This window comes from Pleurodeles waltl, chromosome 4_2, assembly GCF_031143425.1.
Source record: "Pleurodeles waltl isolate 20211129_DDA chromosome 4_2, aPleWal1.hap1.20221129, whole genome shotgun sequence".
In the NCBI taxonomy this organism is placed as follows: Eukaryota; Metazoa; Chordata; class Amphibia; order Caudata; family Salamandridae; genus Pleurodeles; species Pleurodeles waltl.
This window is the reverse complement of record NC_090443.1, coordinates 491,039,399-491,065,682: the sequence shown is the minus strand read 5'-3', so window position 1 is coordinate 491,065,682 and position 26,284 is coordinate 491,039,399. Positions and strand designations below refer to the sequence as shown.

Below are 26,284 nucleotides of genomic sequence, written 5' to 3'. Positions count from 1 at the left end.
TTATATCTCACTTTGATATAGGATATACAGAGCCAGCTTCCTACAGTGACTTACCCTGACTAGGATTGTTGTCCCTACTTGGACAAGGGTGTATACCGTTGCCAACTAGAGACCCCATTTCTAAAATTGGTGATCAGCAGTGTGGAGCCTCCAAGAAGGAGGAGTAACAAAAGGCCCTGAGGGCCTGGACAGAAGCTCGCTCACAAGAGCATGTTGAGTTGGGAGAGCAAGTGGATAGCTCTCCAGATGATTTGCCTACAGCAGTGGGTGATGACACCCCTGGATTTGTGCCCCTGCTAAACCAGGGAGAAGTGTCTCAAGTCACGGCCTTACCGCAGAGGAAAGGAAAGAGGAGAGAGAATTCAGGCTGCAGTTGGCACGATTAAAAATGGAGGCAGAGGAGAGAAAGGCTGAAAGGGAAGCTGAGAGAGAGCCTTTGCAGAAAAGAAACTACTTCTGGCTCATGAACTGAGTCTAAAAAAGCTGGACCTCAAGGCTAGGCAGTCTGAGACTAGCAGTGATGGTGGCAGCATACATACAGGACCTGCTGGGGACAAAAAGGTTTGTATACCCAAGGATGTGGTGCCAATTTATGCGGTGGGAGATGAAATTGATAAGTGGTTTGCTGCATATGGAGTTGCACTAAGGGCTCGTGGGGTTCCTGAAGAGCAATGGAACAGGGCTTGTGGAAACACGTGCCAATACTTGGGAGGGACATACTTCTGACATTAGAGGTTGTGGACCAGAACAAGTACCCTCTCATGAAAGCCATTTTGATTGCCAAATTTGGACTGACCCCTGGAAAGTATCGCCAAGCATTCAGAGACAGTAGCAAACTCCCCAACCAAACCTGGGTAGACTTTATTGATTTTTATATTAAGGCACTGAATGGCTGGGTGAGGGTCTTTAAAGCCAGTGATTATGTTGGGTTGTACAATTTAATCCTGAGAGAGCATATGCTCATTATTTGCTTTACAGAGTTGCGCCAGCACTTTATTGACAGTAAGCTGACTGTTCCATGGAAGCTTGCTGAGGAGGCAGACCTCTGGGCTAGCACCAGAGTGTCCAAAAAGGTATCTGGTGGGACACCCACAAAGGTGGTCAAGGTCCTCACAGAAGAAAGGAGGGGGGGGGGACTTAAAAATAAGGAGTTCTCAAAAGGCCCCCAAAATAATTTTCAAGAGAACAGTGGTAACCAATCCCAGTCTGAGTCTAAAAAGAAACGGTTCTTTGACAGTAAGACAGGGAAGTTTGTACCCCAATGCATAGAGTGCACTAAGTATGGTCACTCTAAGGGCAACTCCAGATGTCCAAAGAGGGCACAGTCTCTCCACTGGAAGGCAGACACCTAGGTTGGCTAGTGTAGCGCTCGGAGAGGAGGTAGTCCCAGTTAGTTTTGACGAACAGACAGAGATAAGCCTAGTGTCCCTGGGGGATGCAGAAATGGTGCCAAAACCCCACATGCCTGCTAATACTTCCAAGTATAGGCAGTGGGTCACCATTAATGGGCAACGGGTAGAGGCTCTGCGTGACACAGGAGCCAGCATGACTACTGTCAGGGGTCAGATGGTGTCAGCAGAGCAGGTCCTACCGAACACATTCCACCAAGTCATAGTTGCCGACAATCGTGAGAGCCACCTACCAGTAGCTCTGGTTTCCTTTGAGTCAGGGGGATCTCTGGTACTCTAAAAGTAGCTGTGAGTCCTGCCATGTCTGTAGATTGTCTGTTAGGCAATGACCTTGAGCACATTACCTGGAGGGAGGTAGAGCTAAGGTCTCACTTGGAGATGTTGGGATTGCCTGAGTGGGTCAGCATGACCACAAGGTCCATGGCTGCCCGGAAGGAGAGTCAAGGGCATCTAGAGCCTGGAAGAATGGCCAAGACAGCTGCCAGGGAAGGGGGCAAGGGGCATGGGTACCGGTCCCTGATGTTCCTGTGGTGGTTGACGGGGTCCCAGAGGAGGAGGCCCCTGAGGCAACTGGGGAGGACATTGCTGCCCTGTGTGACCAACCTGAGCTTGCTGGCTGGAAAGTTGACTTTGGGCCCACCAGGAAAGAATTCTGCAAGGCACAGGAAGAGTGTTCCACTCTTGTGGGCTTGAGACAACAGGTCTCAGCCCAAGCAGCAGATGAAGCCTCTGGAGATCACCTTATCTATTGGGAGAATTATCTCCTTTACAGTAAGCCTAAGGTACAGGAGGCTGGGGCAGCATGTGTTCTGGTGGTACCCCAGTGTTACCGGGCCTTCCTACTAGGCCTGGCTCATGACATTCCCCTGTCAGGACATTTAGGACAAGACAAGACCTTTGCCAGGCTTGTCACCCACTTCTAATGACCCCAAATACGGACGGCCTCAGATGCATTCTGTAGGTCCTGTCCTACCTGCCAGGCCAGTGGAAAGACAGGGAAAAGGTGCAAGGCCCCTCTGATCCCACTACCCATCGTTGGCACTCCCTTTGAAAGGGTGGGTATTAACGTCATTGGTCCATTGGACCCCAAAACTGCCCTAGGCAACAGGTTTATCCTGGTTTTGGTGGGCCATGCCACCCGCTAGACAGAGGCAATCACTCTGAGGACGGTGACTGCACCAGTGGTGACCAGAACTCTGATGGGGATCTTTACCTATGTGGGATTCCCAAAGAGATTGTGTCTGACAGAGGCACCAACTTCATGTCTGCATGCATGAAGTCCATGTGGGATGCGTATGGGGTGACCCACAAGTTCATCACACCCTATCATCCTCAATCCAATGGTCTTGTGGAGAGATTCAACAAGACCTTGAAGGGCATAATCACAGGCCTTCCTGAGGCTATGAGGCATAAGTGGGACGTCCTCTTGCCATGCCTTCTCTTTGCTTATGGAAGGGTAGGGTTCAGACCCTTTGAGCTTCCCTATGGCTACCCTGTCAGTGACCCCTAAGAATTGTCAAAGAGGGGTGGGAGAAAGCTCCCAAGAAACCCCCCCAGGATGTGGTCAGCTACATGTTGGCCCTCTGCAATCAGATGCAGCCCTTCTGGAAGAAGGCCAAGAGCAACCTTGAGGCCAGTCAAGAGGTTATGAAACGCTGGTATGACCAGAACACCACCCAGGTATAGTTTCAGCCTGAAGACAAAGTATGGGTGGTGGAGCCAGTAAAGCCTAGAGCTCTCCAGGACCGCTGGACTGGCCCATATGAGATAAAGGAGCGCAAAGGGGAGGCCACTTACTTAATGGATCTCCAGTCCCTAGGAACCCCCTAAGGGTGTTCCATGTGAACAGACTGAAGACTCATTTTGAGAGGACTGAGGTCAACATGCTTCTGGTGACAGATAAGGTTGTAGAGGAGGAAAATTAACCTCTCCTCTACCTCCTCTCTGCCCAAGAAGTTGATGGGTCAGTGGAGGGTGTCGATCTCTCTGACTCCCTGACCCTGGACCAGCAAGGGGACTGCTACCAGCTGCTGGAGCAGTACTCCTACCTGTTTTCCCTCACCCCTGGAAACACACACTTGTGTGTCCATGATATTGACACAGGAGGCAGTACCCCTGTGCAGAATAAAATTTACAGGTTGACAGACAGGGTGAAGGCCAGCATGAAGGATGAAGTTTCCAAGGTACTGGCTCTAGGGGTAATTGAGAAATCCAGCAATCTCTGGTCCAGCCCCGTGGTGCTGGTACCAAAGGCTGTTGCACCCGGTGCCAAGCCAGAACGTAGGTGCTGCGTGGATTACTGGGGTCTCAATTAAGTTACTAAAACTGACACGCACCCCATACCCCAAGCTGATGAGCTCGTAGGCAGGCTAGGCACTGCCAAATTCCTCAGTACTTTTGATTTCACATTAAGGTAGTGGCAGATCGCCTTGACTGAGGGGGGGGGGGGGCAAAGAGAGATCTGCTTTTTCTACTCCTGAGGGACATTACCAGTTCAAAGTGATACCCTTTGGTTTGAAAAATGCCCCTGCTACCTTCCAGCAGTTGGTTAACAGGGTCCAGGCTGGTAAGGATGCGTTCTGCGCTGCCTATCTAGACGACATTGCCATCAACAGTTCCAGCTGGGAGGAACACCTGCTCCACCTCCAAGAGGTGCTCCAGGCCCTGCAACAGGCAGGTCTGACAATCAAGGCCAGTAAGTGCCAGATTGGGCAGGGTTTAGTGGTGTACGTGGGACACCTAGAGGGTGGTGGCAAGATGCAGCCCCTCCAGGCCAAGATTGAGACAATCATGGCCTGGCAACCACCTAGAACCCAAACAGAGGTGAGAACCTTTCTAGGCCTCACTGGGTACTACAGCAGGTTTGCTAAATGTTATGGCATCATCGTGGGCCCCTTAACAGAACTAACTTCCAAAAAGCAACCTAGGTTGGTAATTTGGACAGAGGCTTATCAGAAAGCCTTTGACTCCCTAAAGGAATCCCTGTGCACAGCACCCATGGTAGGGCCCCTGACTACCCCAAGGACTTCATCATGCTTTAGAGCATGGTATAGGGGTGGTTCTAGCACAGCTGAAAGAGGAGGGCTAGGCCAACCAGTAGCCATTATTAGCAGAAGGCTATTACCATGGGAACAGAGGTGGAGTGCCATTGAAAGAGAAGCATTTGCTGTGGTCTGGGCACTGAAGAAGCTGACACCATACCTGTTTGGATCTCACTTCAGGGTTCAGACACACCACAGGCCCCCCAAATGGTTCATGTGAATGAGGGAGAAAAATCCTAAACTCTTGAGGTGGTCCATCTCCCTATTGGGAAAGGACTTTACGGTGGTGCATCACCTGGGGACTGACCACGCCAATGCTGATGGTCTCTCCAGATTCTTCTGCCTTAGTGATGAGAGCTGGAAGGACACATGTTAGACCTAACAGCCTTAGGGTGGTCATCCCCCAACTTTTCGCCTGCCTCCCTCCACTTTTCTGACACTGTTTTTGCTGGTTTTAGGACTCTGCACACTTTACCATTGCTACCCAGTGCTAAAGTGCATATGCTCTCTCCCTTAAACATAGTAACATTGGTTCATCACCAACTGGTATATTTGATTTACTTATAAGCCTCTACTAAAGTGCACTACATGTGTCCAGGGCCTGTAAATTAAATGCTACTAGTGGGCCTGCAGCACTGATTGTGCCACTCACATAAGTAGCCTCTTAACTATGCCTCATGCCTGCCATTGCAAGGCCTGTGTGTGTAGTTTCACTGCCACTTCGACTTGGCATTTAAAAGTACTTGCCAAGCCTTAAACTCCTTTTTTCCTACATATAAGTCTCCCTAAGGTAGGTCCTTTGGGCAGGGTGCTATGTAGGTAAAAGGCAGGACATGTACATGTGTGTTTTATATGTCCTGTTAGTGAAAAACTCCTACATTTGTTTTCCACTACATGAGACCTAGTCCTTTCATAGACTAGTATTAGGTCTGCCCTCATATACTTTTTGAGTGGTAGATTCTGATCTGAAAGGGGTAACCAGGTCATATTTAGTACGGCCAGAATGGTAATGGGAAATCCTGGTCATTGATGAGGTTGGATTTTATATTACTATTTTAGAAATGCCACTTTTAGAAAGTAAGCATTTCTCTGCACTTAAAACCATATGTGCCTTACCACCTGTCTCTAATCAATGAATGGTCTCTACTGGTTGACAGCTCCCTTGTGCATTTCACCCAGACAACCACACACACAGGACACTGAGTCACACCTGCATTCATCTGCATATTGAATGGTTTTTCCTGGGCTAGAAGGGTGGAGGGCCTGACCCTTACATTTCAAAGGCCAGTGGCCGGCCCTCACACAATGGACTGCTAAACCCCCTACTGGGACCCTAGCTGACGGGACTAAACTGAAAGCGGAACATGTGCATTTCAAAACTACTCTTCAAAGTCTCCCCCACTTCAAAGGCATTTTAGGGTACATAAACTGGGTCTCTGACCCCACCAACCTCGACACTTCTAGACCTACATCTGCACCCTGTTAGAGGAACTGCCTGGCTGCCCAAAGGACTCATCTGGACTGTTTTGTTGGAAAGGACTGCTGCTCTGCTGTTGCCCTGCTGCCCTGCTGGCTTCTGACTTTGCTGGAAGGACTCTGCTTTCCCCAAAAGTGCTCTCCAATGGCTTGGATTGAGCTTGCCTCCTGTTTCTGAACTCTCAGGGCCATCAAAGACTTCATCTACTCAAGAAACTCCTTGTGTGTCTAAAATCTATGTACCCCCTGTAGAAATCATCGCCAAGCCTACATTGTGATTGAGAAATTGCCACACAGCCGACCAGAACGATGTAGCCCCGACTTCCACACTGGAAATTCGATGCAGCACCTACCTTGCGATGGAAAATTTGACGCAACACCTTATTTTCCACACATCTCCTCCTCTGCAGTCTCCGTGTGTCGTTATTTTTGCCGCATACCAGGTACTTTGTGTAACAAAGAAACAGTTTATTTCTAAGGATTAAGACTCTTTTTAAACCTTTTAAAAGTGATATTTCAACTTGTGCTTATTGCATCTTTGTTGTTTTGACCTTATTTTATTCAGCTAGATATGATCTATTTTTCTAAACCTGTGTGGTGTATTTTTGTGGTGTTTTCACTGTGTTAATGTAGGATGTATTTCACAAATACTTTACACATTGCCTTCTAAGTTAAGCCGGACTGCTCAGTGCCAAGCTACCAGAGGGTGGGCACAGGATAATTTGGATTGTGTTTAACTTACCCTGACTAGGATTGTGGTCCCTACTTGGACAAGGGTGCATGCCTCTGCCAAGTAGAGACCCCATTTCTAACATCTTTCAACTCTGTTTGGCTGCCATGATGATAGTGTTGCGTACACTGCCCAGTGAGTGCACTGCACCAATAATGAGTCAAGGCCAGGAGTGCTGCTGACATTGCTGAGGCGCCGCCACAGCGTCAATAAATGTGCACAATGGGCTAATATTCGCCACAAAAGTAGGCACGCGCCATTTGGGATTTTTTCTTGCACAAATGGGAAAAATGTCATCCATTTGTGCGGGAAATAGCCCAATCTGGCAACATTGAACAGGAGCAGTGAATGGACGTAAGTACTTGGGCCAAACACAGAGGCATCACGCACACATGCCATTGGCAAACAGGGCGAAGGATACAAGAGCAATGTTGAAGTGAACAAATGGTCTATGGGTGGGCCTTTACCCATTAATTATAAACAACTTGCTTCAAAGCAACAGTACATGCGCCAGTACATGTCTAGCAGAGACCTAAAATCCCAGACTGTCTTGCTGACAATCCTGGTTACCTTTCACTAATGCCAATCCTGACTGACACAACTATTTTTTTCAGGTTTTTTTTTATCTTCAGTAGTTTTAAAAGAAAGAATTAGGAGATCTGCTCGTTATTTTAAAAACACAACTAAGAATGTTTTTCTCTGATTAGAGTCGGCTTCAACCCATGTCTAGTTTGAAACAACAATTTACCACTTGTCAAAAAAATGCAATGTAAGACAATGTAAAACATAGCCTGTTATTTTCGTTCTAAAACACTTCTCTTGTTCGTTTTTTGTTTTAATGTAATATGAACGGACATTGTGTTGAGGGAGCATTTCTCAAAAGGGAACACTGATTATTACTTTAAGGATATATAATCATTTTTGTTTGCCCATTTACAACTGAGTAAAACGTGTCTTCCTCTCCTGTTTTTAACAAATTTTTCGAAATGTGCATCCGGACATTTCACATCAAAACTTTACGTACTCATTACCTGCAGGCAAATCCAAGCCATAACATTACTTCTATTCAAGCAACATGGCGTCCACGCTTGCCTTACTTCATCGCCATTAAAATTGGAAGTTACCATTCTAGTCTTTTGTGACCAGCCCTTGGTAGTGGCAATGGGCTACTTGTAGTCTACGGAGTACAGCTGTTTTGTGACGCATTCTTGCCTTTGGAGTTTTAAAGTGACAGACTTGGCCTGGATCTCTGGGAAGATGGCGGTACTTCCGTTAGTGACGGAAGTAGTGCCATCTTACCTCCGGTAACGGAGGCTAGCCAAACCATGGCTGAGGCGGGTAGCGAGGGCTCGGGTGGAGAGGAGGAAGGTGGCGGAACCCCCAAGGCCCGTGGGAGGCCGCGCCTTACCGACTCAGACCGAGCCCGTCGCCGCCTTGAGTCCCGCAAGAAGTACGATGTGAGGCGCGTGTACCTGGGGGAGGCGCACGGGGCCTGGGTACAGCGGAGGGGTCGCAGCGGTTGGAGCGACGCGCGTCTGGCGGCGTATCTGCTGAGCCTAGACCGGGGGTGAGACTTGGGACCCAAGGGGCCCTTGTTTGACAGCTCGAGTATGAGGGGGGCTGCGTACCGGTCAAAAACTCTTTCACGTTTCTTGTGTCTGTAGCGGAGTAGTTTGTGAAGTTGTGGTGTTTTGTATGCACTACGTTACTTTAGCAAAGACGCCAAGTGTTTTTTGGCGTAAATGGCCCCGTAACTGCTTAAAACTTGAGTTTTGAAATAATATGTTGAGTGCAGTTGTTTATAAAGCCACTGCTGGATGAACGTGCCGCACGTGATTGGGTTAGTTGTGACACTGTGGTACTTGACTCCCACAACTCTGATGACAAGTTAGTGCCATTTGCTGCTGATATGCCACCCAGAAGATGGATATGTAGGGAAGAGCATAGTAGCGGTTATGTGTTCACTTGCGTAGAAATGGGCATGTATCTTTGAACGTGTGAAATTTAAAGAGGCATCTCGTAGGTGGCTAGAACGTCTCCACTGAACAAGAGCATTTCCAAATAGAGACAGAATGGGTAAAATCCTTTGAGAAATGAGGCAAGAGATTCCATGCAGGCATCTTGACACTAGGAGTTTGATACCATGGCTTAAAGGTGTGCTGCTTTCAGATTTAAGTCTGAGACGGGGGTAATGCGTGTGACACAACAGGGGAGATATAGAGAATGACAGGACAGATGAGTGCTTGAGAAGTTGGTATTTCTTTTGGACGCAGGAAGGTTCCAGTTGACCCTGATGGATATTCCATAGTAGCCTTGGCCCTTGGTCAGAAAAGGCAAGAAAGGTGTGACTAAAGATTTTAGAAGCAAAACGCAGCTCAGATGTGTGCTACCATTATTGATGCCTGACACCATGTGGTTATGGTGTGCAACAAGGTGGTATGGTGAATGACAGGGCATTGGTATGATGGTGATATGTAGTGTTACTGGTGGAGGAAGAGAGGCTAGGGCATGAAGAATATGACATGGTGGAAGGGCCCAAGGTTTACCAGAGAGAAGGCTAGATGTATGGTGCCAAGTGCCAGAAGCATTACGCCTGCAAATTGAGGCTTGGCGTCAGGAAGACACGGCATAACACATGGAAACCATAAACAACTTTAAGTGGGTGGGATGCATGAAAATAATAGGAAGGGGTTAGGAGCATTGCACAAGTTGGAGGGAGGTGGAATTGACACTGAGGCTAAGCATTTTTGTAAACATTTAGACTTCTGTGGATACCTGTTGAATCACTACCGAAAGCTGGGGATCCTGGCCTAAGCAATTGCTACAATTCGAACAGCAAACAAATACTGGAAAGTACAGAAACAAGTATACATCAAACAAATACACAAATCATTTCTATTTCATTTACAATTTTAAAAAAACTATGGGAAATTTGACATTTTAATAGGAAGTTTGGAGCTTTTCAAAATGTGGCTTTATTTCTAAACTTAAAGGTGCTATGGTAGACTTTAGCAAATTGCTTTCTTTTTTTAGGTAGAGTGTGTAAGTGCTCTGACGTGTTGTAATCTATGGGCTTTTAACAACGCCCACTACACGTCCATCACTATTACTCATTCATGGGCTTGCCCTTCAAAAATCCTTTATCATTGTTAAAAGCCTTACGCTTGTCCTCCTTGGGGCAGTGTTGTTACCGCCTTGGCCATCAACCCTGTTATATGGATAATTACATGATTGCGATATGTTGACTGAGAGCAAACTTTTTTCCTTTTGTGTCTCTCCTTCACGCTCATGGTGTGCGTGGCGCTTTGAATTGACTTGCTTATGTCAACTGTTTTACTTTTCATTTTCAATTTATGTGGCAAGAAAAGTCCAGTTAGGAATTTACAATGCTAATAGCTCCAACCTGAGCAACCGCGAGTCCCATTACGTCGCAAATGCTTGTTGTTGCTACTGCCTGCTTTTTAAGTTGAGTGTGCAAGCACTTTTCGACCCGTTGTAAGTATTCTGTGGCCTTTTAACCACACCCATCACTTTAATTTGTTTGTGTGCCTGCATTAAAAAAATCCCTTGGTGTCATTGGTAAATGCTTTACGTTTGTCCCGTCTCGGGGCAGTTTTGTTACCGCCTCGCAGGCTGACCCTATTACATGGATTATTGCACGATTGCCGATATCCTTCAGCATGGGCACACTATTTCTCTTTTGTCTCTCCTCTTCGTACTCCATAGCAGCTGTGACGCTCACAGCACGAACTCCATCAGTGGTATTGCAATACTAATCTCGTTGCTCACACTGATCAGTCATTTCTTTTGGCTCTCCCCTTCATGCTCCATAGCTTTCACAAAAACAGTTGTAATTGATGAATGCTTTACGTAAGAAGCACAAAAAATTCTCAGAGTGGCTCTCCTTAATCAGTGGGAGAGCCCTATACAACAATATTCACTGCAAATGGGAAACTTGCCCCATAATGCTTTGCAAGCCATTACTTTTAGAATTTCTTTTTGCTCATAGCTCGGCCTGTGGTTGTCCGAGGACAATGGGACCACCACCAAAACTTTCACAACGTGTTCTTTCTGTATACATCATCTCTCGGTTCCCACACTGGGTTAGTGGGAACCAGAAAATAACCCCTCTCACCATTCAGTGTCTGTTTAAGCTTTCTCCTGGCTGGAACTTTTGTTTTACAGCTGGGAGTAGTTTGTGTTTCAAGGCCATTGTTTGTAATATCGTTGCAGTAGGCTTGTTAGCTCAGAAAATGTATAGGGCACTATGCCCTGGAGGGGCTTAATATATTGTTACTCTGCATTACTTTCTGACATTTTCTTTTTGTGTGGTTATGCCCTCTTGGGGCTAACTATATGGTTACACGACCATGTTTCTTACAAATGCTATTTTCATTGCGGTGTCCTATAGGGGCTGTTCTAAGCATTAAAGTTAACATGTCAACATAGTACAATATTTGTGGCACAGAAACACGCCACATAATGCTTTGCAGGGCATTTAAAAAAACAAAACATTTTTGCTCATAAACTCAGCCTGTGGAGGTCCTAGGATAATAGGACCACCTTCCAAACATCCACCATACCATGCTCTTTCTGTCTAAATCATCTCTGAGTCCCCACAGTAGATTAGTGGGGACCCCAAAATCCCCCCTCCCTCCATGCAGTGTCTTTTTAAGTGCTTTCATTTATGTAACTTTTGTTTTACAACTGGGAGTAATTTGTGTTTTAAAGGCCTTGTATGTAATGTCATTGCAGTAGGTATGCTAGCCCTAAAAATGTATCATCCGCTATGCCCTCTAGGGGCTAAATATATGGTTACAGTGCATTACCTTCTGACATTTTCTTTTCATGTGGTTATGCCCTCTAGGGGCTAATGATATGGTTACATGACCATGTTTCTTTCAAATGTTATTTTCATTGTGGTGCCCTCTAGGTACTATTCTGAGCATTGCAGTCTAATGCCAAAAGTACTCCTGAAAAAGGTTTTTATCGAGTTTACATGATAATTGTACGTTTTATTAACCCCTCCCTATTGCAATTATGACCATGATTCAACTCAACCTAACGTCCCTATTACACTATAACTGTTTGAACACTCTTGATATGTTTGGGTGAACCTTCTAGTTTATTTCTCTTGGTGCTCCTCCATGACTGTCTTGCCTTTTTTGTTAGTTGGGGTGGGGGATTGTGTTAGCCAGCCAGCAACTGTGATGGTGGAGTGGTATTCTGTTGGAATTAGCATGGCCAATTTTAATGGCAATATTTTCATTTCTGGCTGCAGATAGAGGAAGAAGGTAAACGGAAGTGCTTCAGTTATATACAGGCCCTCTGGAATTATGTGACTGGAAAAGACAACATTGTGAGGCAGGGTTGACCAATTTATGTGGCAAAAAAAGTCCATTTATGAATTTACAACGCCAATAGCTCAAACACAAGCAAGTGGGAGACCTATTGCATTGCAAATGCTTGCTTGTAGATAGCAATGTTCAGTTGAGGCCACCAATCATCCAACTAGATTCTTTTTGCTGTTCTTGTGCTGCTCCCACTCATCATGCTAAGAGTATCAACTTAATTCTTAGACTCCCAATTTCAATTTCCTACATAGCTATGTATGCTTTATTAATTTGCTAATATTTAATTTTCTAAACAAATGTGGACCGCAGGTTAATAACCACTGTACTAGATTGTAGAATCTATAATGCCGGGCTGGAGGCATGACTCTCGAGAGGGTCAAGGTTTTGCGCATGGCATAGATTGATATGGGGTTGGAGGAAGCATGAGGCCAGTGGAAAGTAACTGTACACTGGAGGGCATGAATGAAATGGATGATTCCTTTATGTGAGATGGATGCAACAGTAGTAGAAGGGGGAGTGAGCTACAGATGTGTGGCACATGACCCCGTCAGTCATTGATATGCCATCTGCATGGTCGTTTCCATGTGAGCAGGGCTTACTTCAGATTGTGATCAAATGCTGATTTGGGGCATAAATCAACATAAAGTTGTAGAAAATGGCTCTCTTCCAATATTGAAGAGGTGATATTTACTTCACCGAGTGAAACTTGCATAACTGTCATAAGTTTGCCAAAATCAATCAATCCTTTGCATGTAGGAGTCATTCACTGCTGTCTAGTTAAAATCTGTTCGTCCTTAACATGTAAATAATGAAAATGAACACTCTCTTTCCCTTAGGCGTTTGGAGAAACGTCTACATTTGTCACATGAATCAGACAATTTGAAATGTACCACATCACAATTTTCATAGAAAACTGTTTTTTTTCCCACACTAAACAACAGAATTTTAGGGCTTTTCATAGGCAAGAGTAGTTATGGTATGTTGAGTTGGGAAATGTTAAACTCCCTCCACCGCCCTCTATTTTGAACACATTACAGACTCTCTGATGTGCTTGAGGTTACTTTTAAATTATAGTGAGTCTGTCATATTTAAAAAAACATTTAAGCTAGTATTTTCCTCTATGGATCCTGCACTCACTTCTCTAATAGTAGGCTGAAAGAAACAGTCTGTTTCCCTTCAAGTAACCGAGCTAACACATCATTGGACTAGGTTTGGTACCCAAGACGAAGAGGTGTTGATAATTTAAAAAGTCAATATCCGATCCTGACTTTATGGAATACTATATCTACCCTTCTCTATGCGCTCAAAGTAAGTTAAATGCTGTCCCAGAATGTATTTGTAAAAGATGTAATCTCATTGGATGGATCCGTGAGTTGAAACCTCACCACTGATATGCGAGTATCTGTAGGAAACAAGTTCGACCGTTCCAAAGTTAATACATTGAGTACCATTAAACTAGTAATAGTAGCCTCTGTAGTTTATTGTACTTGGATATTGCAAAAGTGCAGCCTGAAGAGCTATGTAAAAAGTAGATTATTAGAAAGATTGGGAGATGCTGGAGAGCGTCTGATTATTGTCCATAGGATAACTTTGGACTTGGATCATATGCTGTTAATATTACACTTCATACTTCACCCATAAGTGCTGTAAATGTACTTTGGAACCTTTCGCCATGGGATAAAGTTTATTGGTCAGTAGGTTATTTACATTGCAGCACCTGGCCTACTTCTGTCTACATAAGACCGCTCTTTTCGAGTCCTGGCAGCGAGTTGGTGGAATTCTCTTCCTCCACAAATCCGGGCCATTGATGAGCTCCTTCAGTTTAGGCGGGCTATTAAGACCTTTTTATTTGTCTAAGCTTATCTGTTGTGTTTTGTCTTCTTTTGCCCGCTTTTAGTGCTGTGTTGTGTTTACCTTCTCAAAGCGCCGGGACGCCCCTTTGCTGGGGCAGCTGTGCGCGGTACAAATAAAAATAACATAACATATCATAACATAACATACGTGCTGTAATTGTATTTTGGGACATTAGCTTTTTTAAAGGGAGTGGCAAGCATCAACTGTATTTTTTAAATGTTTGTTGTTTTAAGTGACTTGTTTTCCTGTATGTGAACAAGAAGACATTTTCCTTTAAAAACACAGAGGTCAGGCTAAGTTTATGTGTAATTGCTTGTTTCATATTGTTTCGGAGCACTAAACTCCATACCACGTCCGCACGTCCTTTTCCTGCTCTCCTTCTGGAGAGACAAGTGTATAAAACGAGTAACATGGTTATTCTGTCGGTGTGCAGTTGCAGCTGAGGCAGTGGGACATTGGTGTTAAACACAGACTAGTAACCGCTGACTACCCCCAGAACCCTTGAGAGAAACTACTAAAATATGTGTTTTCCACAAATATTTATTTTATTTTTAAAGAAGCTTTGCTGGTGAGTGCAGGTTTTGGCATCTCTCTCGCTATATTGAGAATGGGTATTTTTATATCCTATAATGTATTTGAGGTATGACATCAGAGAAGGGTGCTTTAGGACTATAGTGAAAGCTTGTCGCGAACTGAGTGGGCCATTTTCAGCAGTAGAAAATGTTAAGTTGACCTAGCAGTCTGAGAAATAGACTGACTTCACTTCTACAGTTTTTGTGAACTTTTTTGAACTTTTCAGAGTGAAAATATCTGCTAAAGAAAAGTTTTCTCGGGAAAACTCCGGATAGAAACTAATTTCAGCACTAGAATTCTCTCACACAAAATTGCTCTTTTTTAGGGGAAATTCTCCTGTGAATGCTTCTTTCTGCTGTTGATTTTGCATGCAGAAAACTTTACAACTCCGCGAAGTAAAGAATTGGCAATTTTGCTTAGTTTCTCTGATAGCATATTAATTCTATACAACCCTAGGTAAGACCGCTTGGCTTTTTTACTGGTCTTTAGCGACCTTTTGTTTCTTACGTTTGAGCTATGTTTATAACATGAGCTTCTTTTTTCCTTGTCAGGGAACCATGGCAGCAGATTCCGAAAAAAACAAAGAGGGAAAAAAGTAAGTTTCTGAAATACTTATTCTGGATTTGCCCTATTCGTTCTTAGCAAAGAGTTTCAGGCCATATATTGCAATGACTGAGGTATTCCGATGTAGCCCTTTTTATGAGTATATGAGAAAGAGGTTGTATTTAGGGCTGTGAAGGCTAAACATCAGGTCTCCATATAGGAGACCTAATTGTGGCTATGATGCATATGTTCTGCAGAGTTGCATATCGCAAAAGATTCATACACTGAAATCATAGGAGGTCCCAGGCTCCATAGAGGGAAAAGTCCCAACCAGGAGTTGGCACAGTATAATCTTCTGCTTTCATGGAGATGGAATACAATAAACTGAAGCCTTGCAGAAGCAGTAAATGTTAATTCAAATTTATGCATGAGGTTTCCTGTCAGTCTCTGAAAAGCCTGGTATTGAAATTCACAAGTTGTTTGCTCATTTATTTGAGCATTCCACATTCCTGAGGAGGCATTGGGGTTTTATGATCCTCTGGAAAATGTATAATATTAAACACAGCACTAGTAAGTACAGTTCATTGTAAACTCTAAAGTAAAAACCAGGATGATTGCTGTCTGCCTGTTCATAATTGAAGGGAGTCCAAAGTTGGTAGAAATAAAAGTAAGTAGATGTCTTGAAGCAGTTGCCAATTGGTCCACTTACTTGTGTGTGAGGCCTTGTAGTTCATCCAGCAAACTTTTAAGTTTGTGTTCTTAAATAAGAATTTCATGTATTTATTTTTGACTAGGGGCCATATGTTCAAATGTTTCAGTCTGGTTATATGTTGCTGCATGAAGAGGTTTTGAGTTGTTGCATAGGACAGTGGTTCCTAATCTGTGGTCCGGTGACACCTGTGGGTCCCGTACTGTGGCTCAGGGGGGGTAAATGATTGCTTAGAAATAAAATAACAGTACTGACTGGTGGCGGGGGGTGCACCAGATTCCAATAATGATCGAGAGGGCATCCCTGGATTCCAGTAATGAATAAGTGGTAGACCACAGAAGCTTAAAGGTTAAGAGCCACTGACCTAGGAGGATGCCTGGCTGGTTAGGTGTTGCCGACTGTGAATGTTCTAGTGAATGAGGTCATGTTTTGAAGGTTGGAACTTGTTTGTTGGCTTAAAGTCTTGATTTGGCACCTGAACTGAAAGAGGACGTCTGGACTTTTTTTCTTCCTTGAAGGACAGGGTCGTGTCAGTGTGAAAGCCCAAACGTTTAGCAAAGGTTGAGAAACAGGAAGACCAACAAAGTTGTTCTTGCTTGGGCTGCATATGCATTAAACAGCAGCCATCCATGTGTGTTTGGAGTCTAGGAATGACCTTAGTTTTTGGATGCTGTTAGCTGTCAACACGTTTTAGTGGAATTGTGGTTATAGGAATGATTGCTGTTGATCACGACTGTAAACTTTCGTGTGCTGACACTGCAGTGATGTGTATGTGTAATTAGGTTAAGTTTAATTTAGCAAAAGAACTTGCACGTATTCTTTTCTTGTTGGACTTGTTCCATGTTGACAGTTTGTCTTTGTCTCATAAAATATCCTATTGCATGTGCACAAACGTTGGAAATATGATCTTCTTGTGTGCCATTTTCCTATTTCCCAGGAAGGCGGCGAAACGTGAACTGTGTAAAGAATCTGGTAATCTGGTATGAAGACCACCAGAACCGCTGCCCGTATGAACCACTGCTGTCTGAGCTGGATCCTCTTTTTGGGCTGTACACCACAGCTGTCTGGCAGTGCCAGGCAGGTCACCGCTACTTTCAGGACCTACGCTCGCCATTGAAGCCTTTGAGCGACTCGGAATCTGAGAGTGAGAAAGGTGCGTGCAGCTCTGTACTAGAAGTACTGACTGGCCCTGGTGGTGGTCGATGTGACAAGCCATACCTGGACACCTCTTATAGTCGCTAGCAATCAGCGGTACCAGGCCCAGTAGTCGTAGAACATGTCCCCAGGGGCTAACAGTCAGAGATTTTGTCAGAATGGAGAAGTGGTGAACTTGGAAAAATGATATACCTGATCTGTTAATGGGCTTCTGGGTAACAACCTGACCTTTTGAGAAGAGAATGAGTGGAACTCATTCGCAATGGGGATTGATTTAAATAGGTTTTTTATTATGTTAAAACTTTGTTTTTAAATTGAAGCATTGATGTATGTAATGTCCTCAGTGTACTTTAAACCAGAATTAGTACATCTTTTGTAAACTTGTAGCAACTCTGGCTATAAACACTCTCTTAGGGCTTTCTATACTGAGCACCAGTTGCCCATTTTCAAAACCTCACTGACTGTTAACCCAATGGCATAGCAAAACTTGAGGTGGCCCCTGTGCAAAGTGCATGCAGGCCTCCTCCCCCCTGTGCCCAGTGCAGGCCAGTGTCTGATGTCCCCATGCTGTGGGGGCCTGCCTGGTGATCAGGGCCCTCTCGCACTGCGGGGGCTAATGTTACGCCACTGTGTTAACCCAAGAACTCTTATCAGAGTTCCTACTTAAAAGTACTTGAAAAGCAAAACAACTGCTTCTGCAGACTTCCAGGACAGTTTGGGAGAATAATTTATCATGGGTTGAGGCATTGTAAAACATCTGATACAAAGTGCCTGGATTAAGTGGTAATTGCGACAATGGGTGACTTGTTGAGTGCAGTACAGTTTGCCAACAGTCCGTTAATTACCACACTGAGAGCTCTGGTTACCCAGAAAGTGTGTGTTTTCCATGTCAGCATCATTCTCATTATTTCTTTCACCCATACTACAGTTGGTGATGGTGAAGAGGTTGGCAACTCTGACTCTTATGATGAGGATAACTGCTGGGAAACAGAGGAGCAGAAGCAGCAACTGCAGGCAGATGACCAGACTACCTCTCAGCACCCTTCCCAACAGGAGACATCGCTGCAGGACAGTGGTCCCCTGGCCTTTGAACAGCACCATATTGAGACCTTGAGCGCAGAGCAAGGACTGGGAGATTGCCATGAACATCGCAGTTCTAGGGAGGCAGAGGACCTTGGCACAGTGGTCTGCATGCCAGTCCCCATGCGGGATGGCCCTGAGCACAGAGCTTTGTTTGACAGTGTGACACAGGATACTCTTGGGGAGGTGGTGAGCCGTTGTCCTGTGCAGGACATGGTGCCAGGTTCACAGGTGATAATTATTGCTGGCCACGGCTATGAGACTCTGACATCAGATGGCCTCCAACTGAATGTGAGCAGCGGTGGGGAGGACATCCCTTGTGGCATGATGGAAAGTGTCACAGCCTACACGCAGACGGAGCCTGAAAGCATGGACACGGCAGAGCAGCTGCAGCCGACAGACAGCATGGAATACATGCACACAAAGATAGGTAAGTTGCTTCTGCTTGGGGGTGGGCAGGTAGGGCACGGGCAGTCCTTTCATGTGACTTACTGTTCCATCTCATTAATCTCAAAGCTCCTTTTTATTTTACTGAAGTTCACTTATTTTTTCAGTAGTGTAACGTTTCCTAAAAAAGTATTGCTTTATCATATAATTGTTGTAACTGCCAATATTTATCCTGTTAGGTCATTCATGCAGTCCAGATGTTCCTCCCTTTCTGAAAAGATGACTGGTTAGAGGAGCCCTGTAATCATGTCCATTGATGCCATATTCTTTTTTTTTATTATTCATTTGGCAAATAATACCCTCCTTTGGGCAAAGCACACTTATACAATCAATACACTTACATGTAAATAGCATTCCCCCAATTATGACCTTTACATTGTGTTCTAAACTTGAATAAACTCGACTGTTAAGATACAGGTGTTTCACACATCTCTAAGTACCGTTGTTTGACCTTATCATAGAATCAGTCCAATTCATACTTGCTATCCTTGTTATTTGCAGGTTTCCTTCCTGTGGATCCCAATCCATATTGTTTGTTTCAGTCTCTGTGTTCTTTATCAGTCATACCTGCCTCTCTTCGTCTTGCACACCCCATAACCTACTCCTGAGTGTCATGTGGTTCTGTGTCCTGCATATATTCTTCGCTTTCCCCCTCTGTCTGCTCATTTTCTCCATTAGTGCTGCCTAAACCTCTTCCTCTAACTTATCATCTCTCAAGTACGTCTCATATTTACGTCCTCAGTTATAGCCCGTTACATCACTTCTCCGTGCCATAACTGAATAGATGATGTCCTCACACCCAGCCAGCCAATGGCTACCCTCCTTTTTTGCCAATACCATAGCTAAGTTTTAAAACTTTCATCTCATCTTGCCTCCCTTAGGCATTCTGGTGATTACCAATTAGCACACCTGTGGGGATGCCTCCAGGACCATCGCCATCCCCTCTTAGACAGTCCATCACCTGATATACCAGTATTAATGGACTGCCTGGCATTCCCATGCTATATGCAGTAAAGCGGCCCCATCTACACCGCATCTGGGGCAACGTGCCCCTCGACCCACATTACATCCTGCTGAGTTTGATCTGTGTTAAGTATGTGCGGTGCAAGCAATTAAAGTGAATTCATTAACATCGTGCGATGCAGCACATCTTTCTGATCAGTTTGCTCGCCACATTCCAGTCAGTGTCCGTAAGAGGGGTTATCAGGTCTCTCCCCCATGCTCTTTTGGCTGTTGACTTCTTCCATTCTCTGTCCTTCTTCAGGGTCTTATATACATATGTTACCATGTGTCTTGTTGTCTCTGCCGTTAACTTTAATTGAAATGTAGCCATTACCTTCAGAGCATCTGGGAAGTCCGGCCAGATATCTCATGCAGTGTTCATTTGTTTAGCATATTGGACGAATTGTCCCCTTCTTACCCCAAATGCTGCTTGTTCTTCCTCGATTGACAGGAACACCTCCCGAGGGTACAGGTCTCCCAGTGTTGTGCAGCCTCCTTCCCAATGACCAATGTCATATCCTGGACTATGCGGCGGAACGGGAGCAGCATCCATATGTCTAGGTCTCTGGCAAAGGAAATCCTTTTGAACACCCTTGTAGTCAATCGTTCCAATAGTTCTGCAATCCGCCATATCAAGTGTAGAGTGGCCGGCGGATTCTGTACCCTGCGCATTAGCAACTCCATCAAGGAGAACGTGCCATATGTACCCTGTAGAAGTCTCGTCCCTCCGTTTTCCTCCCCCTTTGCCCAGTGTGCGACATATTGAATCTTGGAGGCATAGTAACACAGTTCAAGGTCTGGAAGACCCAGGCCCCCCTTCTGTAGATTTTTCTTGAGCTGGGTGAGCGCAACCCTACTTCTCTTCCCAGCCCAGATAAGCAGTGTCATAAGACTCTCCAGGTTTCAGAACAGTCTACAGGGCAGGGTATACAATGCGGTCTGAAGGGTATTCAGGCATCTGGGTAGGAACACCATTTTTTCCACCGCTGCTCTCCTCAGCATGGAGAGTGGCACTGTGTTCCAGAAGCAGATCGACCTTGAAAGTCCAGTCACCAATGGGTCTATACACAGGCATTCTTGGTTTTACAAACTGTGGCCACCATGAGGCCAACGTATCTGAAGGGAAGTATTCCCAACGGAGGTCCAGTGGCACCAGTTCTGCCTCTGGAACCCTCTCTAGCCATCCTAGAGGGAATAGCAGCGACTTTCATCTATTGATACAGAGACCTGCTATCTCCCCAAACGTTTCCAGATGTTGTAGTAGTTGCAGAACTATTTCTGCCGATCTCTGTGGGTAGAATAGTGCATCATCGTTGTATAGGGAGATCAGGTGTGTTGCCTCCCCCACCTTTATCCCTGCATTCCACAATAACTCTTCAGAGTCTGGCTGCAACGGTTCAATTGCAGACACAAATTATAGCCGTGAGAGTGGGTAACCTTGCCTCATGCCTCTTCGCATTTCCCAGTTAGTTGACATAATTCTTTCACTGCAAACTCCCTAGATGATGTGTACAGTATTCTAACCCAGTATTGGAATTGCAGGCCAAATCCCATGTGCTGCAGCACCATTTGTAGATAGGCCAATTCAACAGTGTTGAGTGCCTTCATAATATATACTGATACCAGTATATCCGGTCCCTATCATGTCCCCTCTCAGCATCTATGATGTGTGTTAGCTGTCGTAGGTTCAGTGCTGTGCTTCGTCTTGGTATAAAACTGTATTGATCCCCACCCCCCACCAGTTTCCCTTTACCCTTTCTTTAAGCCTCCGCTAACTCACTTTCCAGATCTGTCTGCATTTGTCGTCGCATACCACATATTTTGCTCGTACATTCTCCTTTTATGACTGCCTTAGCGGGTGTATCTAGCAGCACTTCTGTGTGCATGACCTAGTACCTAACTCTGTTCAAGTATCTGTTGCCGATCCACTCCAACATCAAGGGGGAATGATCTGAGAGATAGCTACCCTGATATCCCACTTGGTGTATTTCTGCCCTCACATTGTCCGTGCCCAGTGCTCTGTCTAACCTGCTGCAAGTATTATGTGTGGCTGAATAACAGGAGTACCTTGTGTTCGGATAGTGTTTCTCCACAAATCTTTGCATCCCAAGTTTTGCATAATTTGTCAGCGTTCTCACCATTCCAGGCTTGTTCATAAGGCTTGCCTGTCCATATTTGCTTCTAACACACAATTAAAATCCCCCTTTATAGTAACCTATTCATCATTTTATCCGTTATCATTGATTGAATTTTTGGGAAAAACTCTGTCATTCAGATTCAGTGCATATGTGTTTAGTATATTTATATCTATTATATATATATTTAATGCCCCCCTGTAGCCAAATAAATGATCGGAAACGGGACCCTTGGTGCCACCCATATCGCTACCACTCCGGGCATAGGAAGAGAAGGATGACATGTACTAATATCTCTTCCATTTTTGTTTTTAGTTTTCCTGCTTCTTCCTCTGTTAAGTGTGTCTCTTGCAGGCATGCAATGCTCACCCCCATGTGTCTTCTATGTGAATGTATCCTGTACCTTTTCATATAGCTGCAGAGATCCCTAACGTTCCATGATATAATCTTAGTATTGTGCCATTTTGCTGTCTTATGTGTCTTGTTCCCCCTCTCTTGTAAGTCTTTCAACTAGCTGGAAGGTAATTTGTTGCATCCTACATTCTCATAGCCCTGCACTTCTTATGTCAGTGTGATGTGTGTTGTGTTGTATCATAGCCGAACAGTAAATAACTATAACTTTGAACCCCCCCAACCCATCCATCCCCTGACAATCCAAAGAAGACCATAACGGCAGCTTTTGTGATCGCCCACCATCCTGGGTATCTTATACCCAGGTTTACCCACCCCTCTCCCAGTTAAACTGCACAATATTGTTGTACTCCCCAACTGTGTTCCTATATTACTTCTCCCATTGTGCAGGGGGTGAGTGTGGCCAGTGGTTTTCCCATCTTGTAAGAGCTAGAGGCCCTACGCTGGGTCTCGCCTTAGCTGTCTTATCTAGTCCCTATGATTGTACCCCAGTAGGTGTCCGTATAGCAGTTATTAGTAGTCCTTGTCCAGTAGAACCAGTGTGTTTATGTATATAAGCGTCTCAGTTCTCTTTCTTTTTGCATTCATTCCCCTTCCCCTTGGCCCTCGTTACCATGTTCATAAGCAAACCATCAGTGGTAGACGGCTGGCAACATTAGTTTTCAGACCACAACTCTGCAGTTCCCGAGAGCGGTGTGCTAAGTCTTCTCCTCTGCGCCGTGTTCGTTATTTGGATCATCACTCTCCATCTGCACTTCCATCATCGTACCATCTTCCTGGACCTCAATCTGTGGTGTTTTTGTGGTTTCATCCGTCGATCTTCCCGGGGACATACTCCAGTTAGCAGATCTTTGTTGTTCTCCTTATGGCCACATGCCATGTTACTGTGTGCCCCATTTCCCAAACGGCACCGTGTCTTATCTTGCGAGCCATGTCCAGACATCTTTGGGTTTCTCAAAGAAGTTTGTTTATCCTCATGCAGATAGTTGAAGATTCTGACAGTCATAGCCGTCGGTGGTGCTCCTGGTGGGGGACGCATTGTCTGTGCCCTGTGCCCCCTTTCCACCACAAACATTGGCAACAGCCCCCCAGGCCGCAAGGTTCTGTTGGTCCAATTCACCAGGAAGAATTCTGCTAAAGTCCACTCTGCTCTTTCCAGGAGTCCTATTAGGTGCAGTATGTTTTAGCGCGACCTGCCCTAAGCGTCCTCCGCCCTTTCTTCCAATGTTTTTGTCATGGCGGTCAATTTCACTACTTTGCTCTTTTGGGGAGGCCTCTTCTCCGATTGACCTCGCCAATCGACTACTCATTCACTGTTACCTTCTCTGATACTTTGCTGAGATCCACCGTAGCAGTCCCACCTCAATCACCACAGTGTCTATCTTGCCTTCTAGGGCGTTACAGGTTCCTTGGATCACTGCTATCATTTCTGCTTTTGATAGTTTCGTTCCTTGGTCAGACTCCTGCGCCCCTGTCAGCCATGTGTCCCATTTCTGCAAGTTCTGTGACTGTGCATATTGAGTGATCATGTTACTTTGTTGACCTTTCAGTACTTCGTCCTTCCCCGTGCACCAGGCCTACTGCTAACGTTTGTCTGTGCTCGTGCCAATAGCTCTATGTTGTCGCCTTGTTCCTATCTTGTAAATCCTGCAGATCAGCACTTCAACATCCAAGAGGGATCATCTCCGCTTCTTGTACCAGTGGACTTCCTCCAGCGCCTTTCTCCCAATCTTATCCAGGTCTCCTCTCACTGCTTTATGACTGTCTTCCCTGTACACTGTAGGCCTATATAGGAGCCCTCCTGCCTGTGTGATTTCCCTGCTTTGTGGTCTCACTTTCCTGTATTGCACCTTAAATACAGGTCTTTGCTGTTTGCGACCTATTTTGATTCCCCCCCCTTCCGCTGTCCTGTTTTCAGCATGCAGGTTCATTCTCATGGGGCCCACATCCACTCAGAGCAGGCCCTCAACTATGATACCCTGTCTGTAACAGGGTCCCAGGCGCTGCTTTGGCTAAGCTCGCTGGCCGTAGTGCCACCAACCACTCTGGGCCTCATGTATGTCTCCGATTGGCCTCCGGTCAGGCTCACAGTCACTTACGGTCTTGCAGCCTTTATACACTTGCCGCCTGGTGGCCCTCTTTGTTCTTGCCCGATGCCTCCTATTGTATTACTGCATCGATTGGCACGGATAAATATCCTTTGTCGCAGTATGCTCTCCAGCTGCCTTTGTCGCCGTAGCGCCCCACCAGGCTCCTAAACTATCACAGCAAGAAAGGTAGAACTTTTGGACTAGGAAGCCGCTGTTCACTTATATTTCCGGTGCGTAGGCCTCCAGGTGAGCCTGTGATCGCATGGCCTCATTGTCACCCTCGTGCACTTGCGGCTTGGCAGCTTTCTTCGCTTATGCCCACTGCCTTCCCCAGCTCACAGCAAACTTTAGGCAAGGAGCCTCCCGTTCACCTTGATGTTTTCATTCAGGCTCAAGCACTCCACGGTCGGCCCCACCTGCCGCAGTCACAAGCCTCAGGCCCAGTTTTTTCAGTGGGGCACCACTCTGTCTGTTGCTTCATATTTCCAGAGGAGAAGGCCTCAGGATGTATCGTTCTGCTTCCAGTGTCCAGCATGCCCGTTCAGGGCATTAGTTTACGTTCCTGCTGGGAGGATTACTCTGGATATGTACATGGGATGGCAGATTCAGTCTCGGAGAGTCCGATCCGCCATCTTGTCAGGCCATGCCCACTGATGCAATCATTCTTTAATTCTTCTTTCCTAGGTATGGTTGACAGATACAGTAAACTAAATTGGAACATGCAGTGAATGTGGCAACTTAATTTGGAATATTCTAAACTTAAATAAAAAATGCAAAATAAGCCCTAACAAATGACCCACCTCTTGTGCAGGACCTTCTGATGGCTGCAAAATTCCTTATTGTTCTAGTAAATTGAAGTAAATTTGCTACAGTAGAATTCATGTCAATTTTGTTTTCAATATTGTCATGTACTATGTTCCTCCCACTTCCTGAGCTCTGCAGTTTTATATAGTGCTTAAAATGCCACAAGAAAGGATCTATTATTTTGGTTAGTGATGGAGTGGGTAAAAAGCTGTAAGAATAATATAAAATATACTACTAATATAACATTTAAATACCACTGTCATGGCCGGTAAAAACAGACAATTATATTTTTGATCACTTGACCTCTAAATTCATGATGAATGCTCGACCTCTTTTTCTGCCTGACTGACTCCCACAAACTGTTTTATGAGAAGGTGATAGGCTGGTATTTATTATCTCCATTTGGGTTTCAAGTTACTTCCTGAAGCTAAATCCCATTTTCAGTCATCAAACTGTGAACCTCTTGTGCATGTTTCGCTGCACATCTCACATTTAGGAGTGCTACTCATATATAGGATATTTGAAATAATAGCTTATGTGCAATAAAAAGGAAGTTTAGGAGCCTAGGTTAAGTCAAGAGCCTACAATAAAGAATACTACTCTCACTTTGATTTCCCTGGAAAACACCAAAGAGAACCTGGTTTAAAAAAAGGAACTACAATACTTTTGAAATTAATACATCAAATCTGTTGCAGCAGCTTGAATTAATACAGACACGTGCATGGAAGAAATGTTAAGTTCTTCAACTGTTTAGGTAATAGTAGCCTATGTTTAATGTATTTTAGACAAACTGTTATCTGGGAATAGTCTGGCATTCAGGCCCCTGAGATATCAATACCCATTAATGTCTATTATGAAACAAATATGTAACTTTGGGAAGTTATATATACATATCCATAAAGACCATTATTATTTTTAAAATAGCGAATTTGCAAGTTCGGACTTATCCAAACCACTTTAGGAATTTTCTCGACTTTCATTAGGCTTTATTCTTATTGAATAATATAATTTTTTTGCAGAAGTTTCACAAACATGACACTCTTCTGAACGTAAATCTTAATGCTGCATTCTCAACATACAAAATTCAGACAGCCTGCAATCAGTACTCGTTGGATTCAGTGAAGTAAATATGAGGTTAAAAAGCCAAAAGACATTATGATAAAGGTGGATGTTGTCTGTTAGAGCATAAGTTTAACATATGTCTTTCTGGTTGGGAGTGAGAGGGTGAAAGATGGCAGTAGTCTCGACAAGGCTTCTTTGAGGCTTTCTTGGAGCATCAGCTAAACAGGGATGAGACGCAGTTCAAGGAGACTGGCCCGACAGGAGTCGGGCTGTGAGTGGGAAACAAATTATGAGATCTTGTTTCACCTTCTGAATACTGAGCTGCATGTTTTTTTTCTCTTCCTCTTTTTCTTATGGTGTCATTCCTTCCCTTTTCCAAGATCCAAATGGGCTTTGGGCAGTGTAAGAA

General features: G+C 44.8%; 1 protein-coding gene across 11 annotated transcripts in view; it reads left to right on the top strand.

Annotated features, from left to right (window-relative positions):
- Positions 1–7,866: 7,866 nt before the first annotated feature.
- ZNF653 (zinc finger protein 653) overlaps positions 7,867–26,284 on the top strand; it is a 228,577-nt gene continuing 210,159 nt past the window's right edge. For 3 of the 11 annotated variants that reach the window (XM_069231908.1, XM_069231907.1, XM_069231906.1), the window contains exons 1-4: positions 7,868–8,223; positions 14,989–15,032; positions 16,627–16,842; positions 17,773–18,354. In XM_069231908.1, coding sequence (XP_069088009.1) covers positions 7,982–8,223; positions 14,989–15,032; positions 16,627–16,842; positions 17,773–18,354 — 1,084 coding nt within the window. In that variant the 5' untranslated portion in view covers positions 7,868–7,981. Of the gene's footprint in view, positions 8,224–14,988; positions 15,033–16,626; positions 16,843–17,772; positions 18,355–26,284 lie in introns of all 11 variants that reach the window. The other 8 variants (XM_069231905.1, XM_069231911.1, XM_069231912.1 and 5 more) reach the window with 6 other exon arrangements.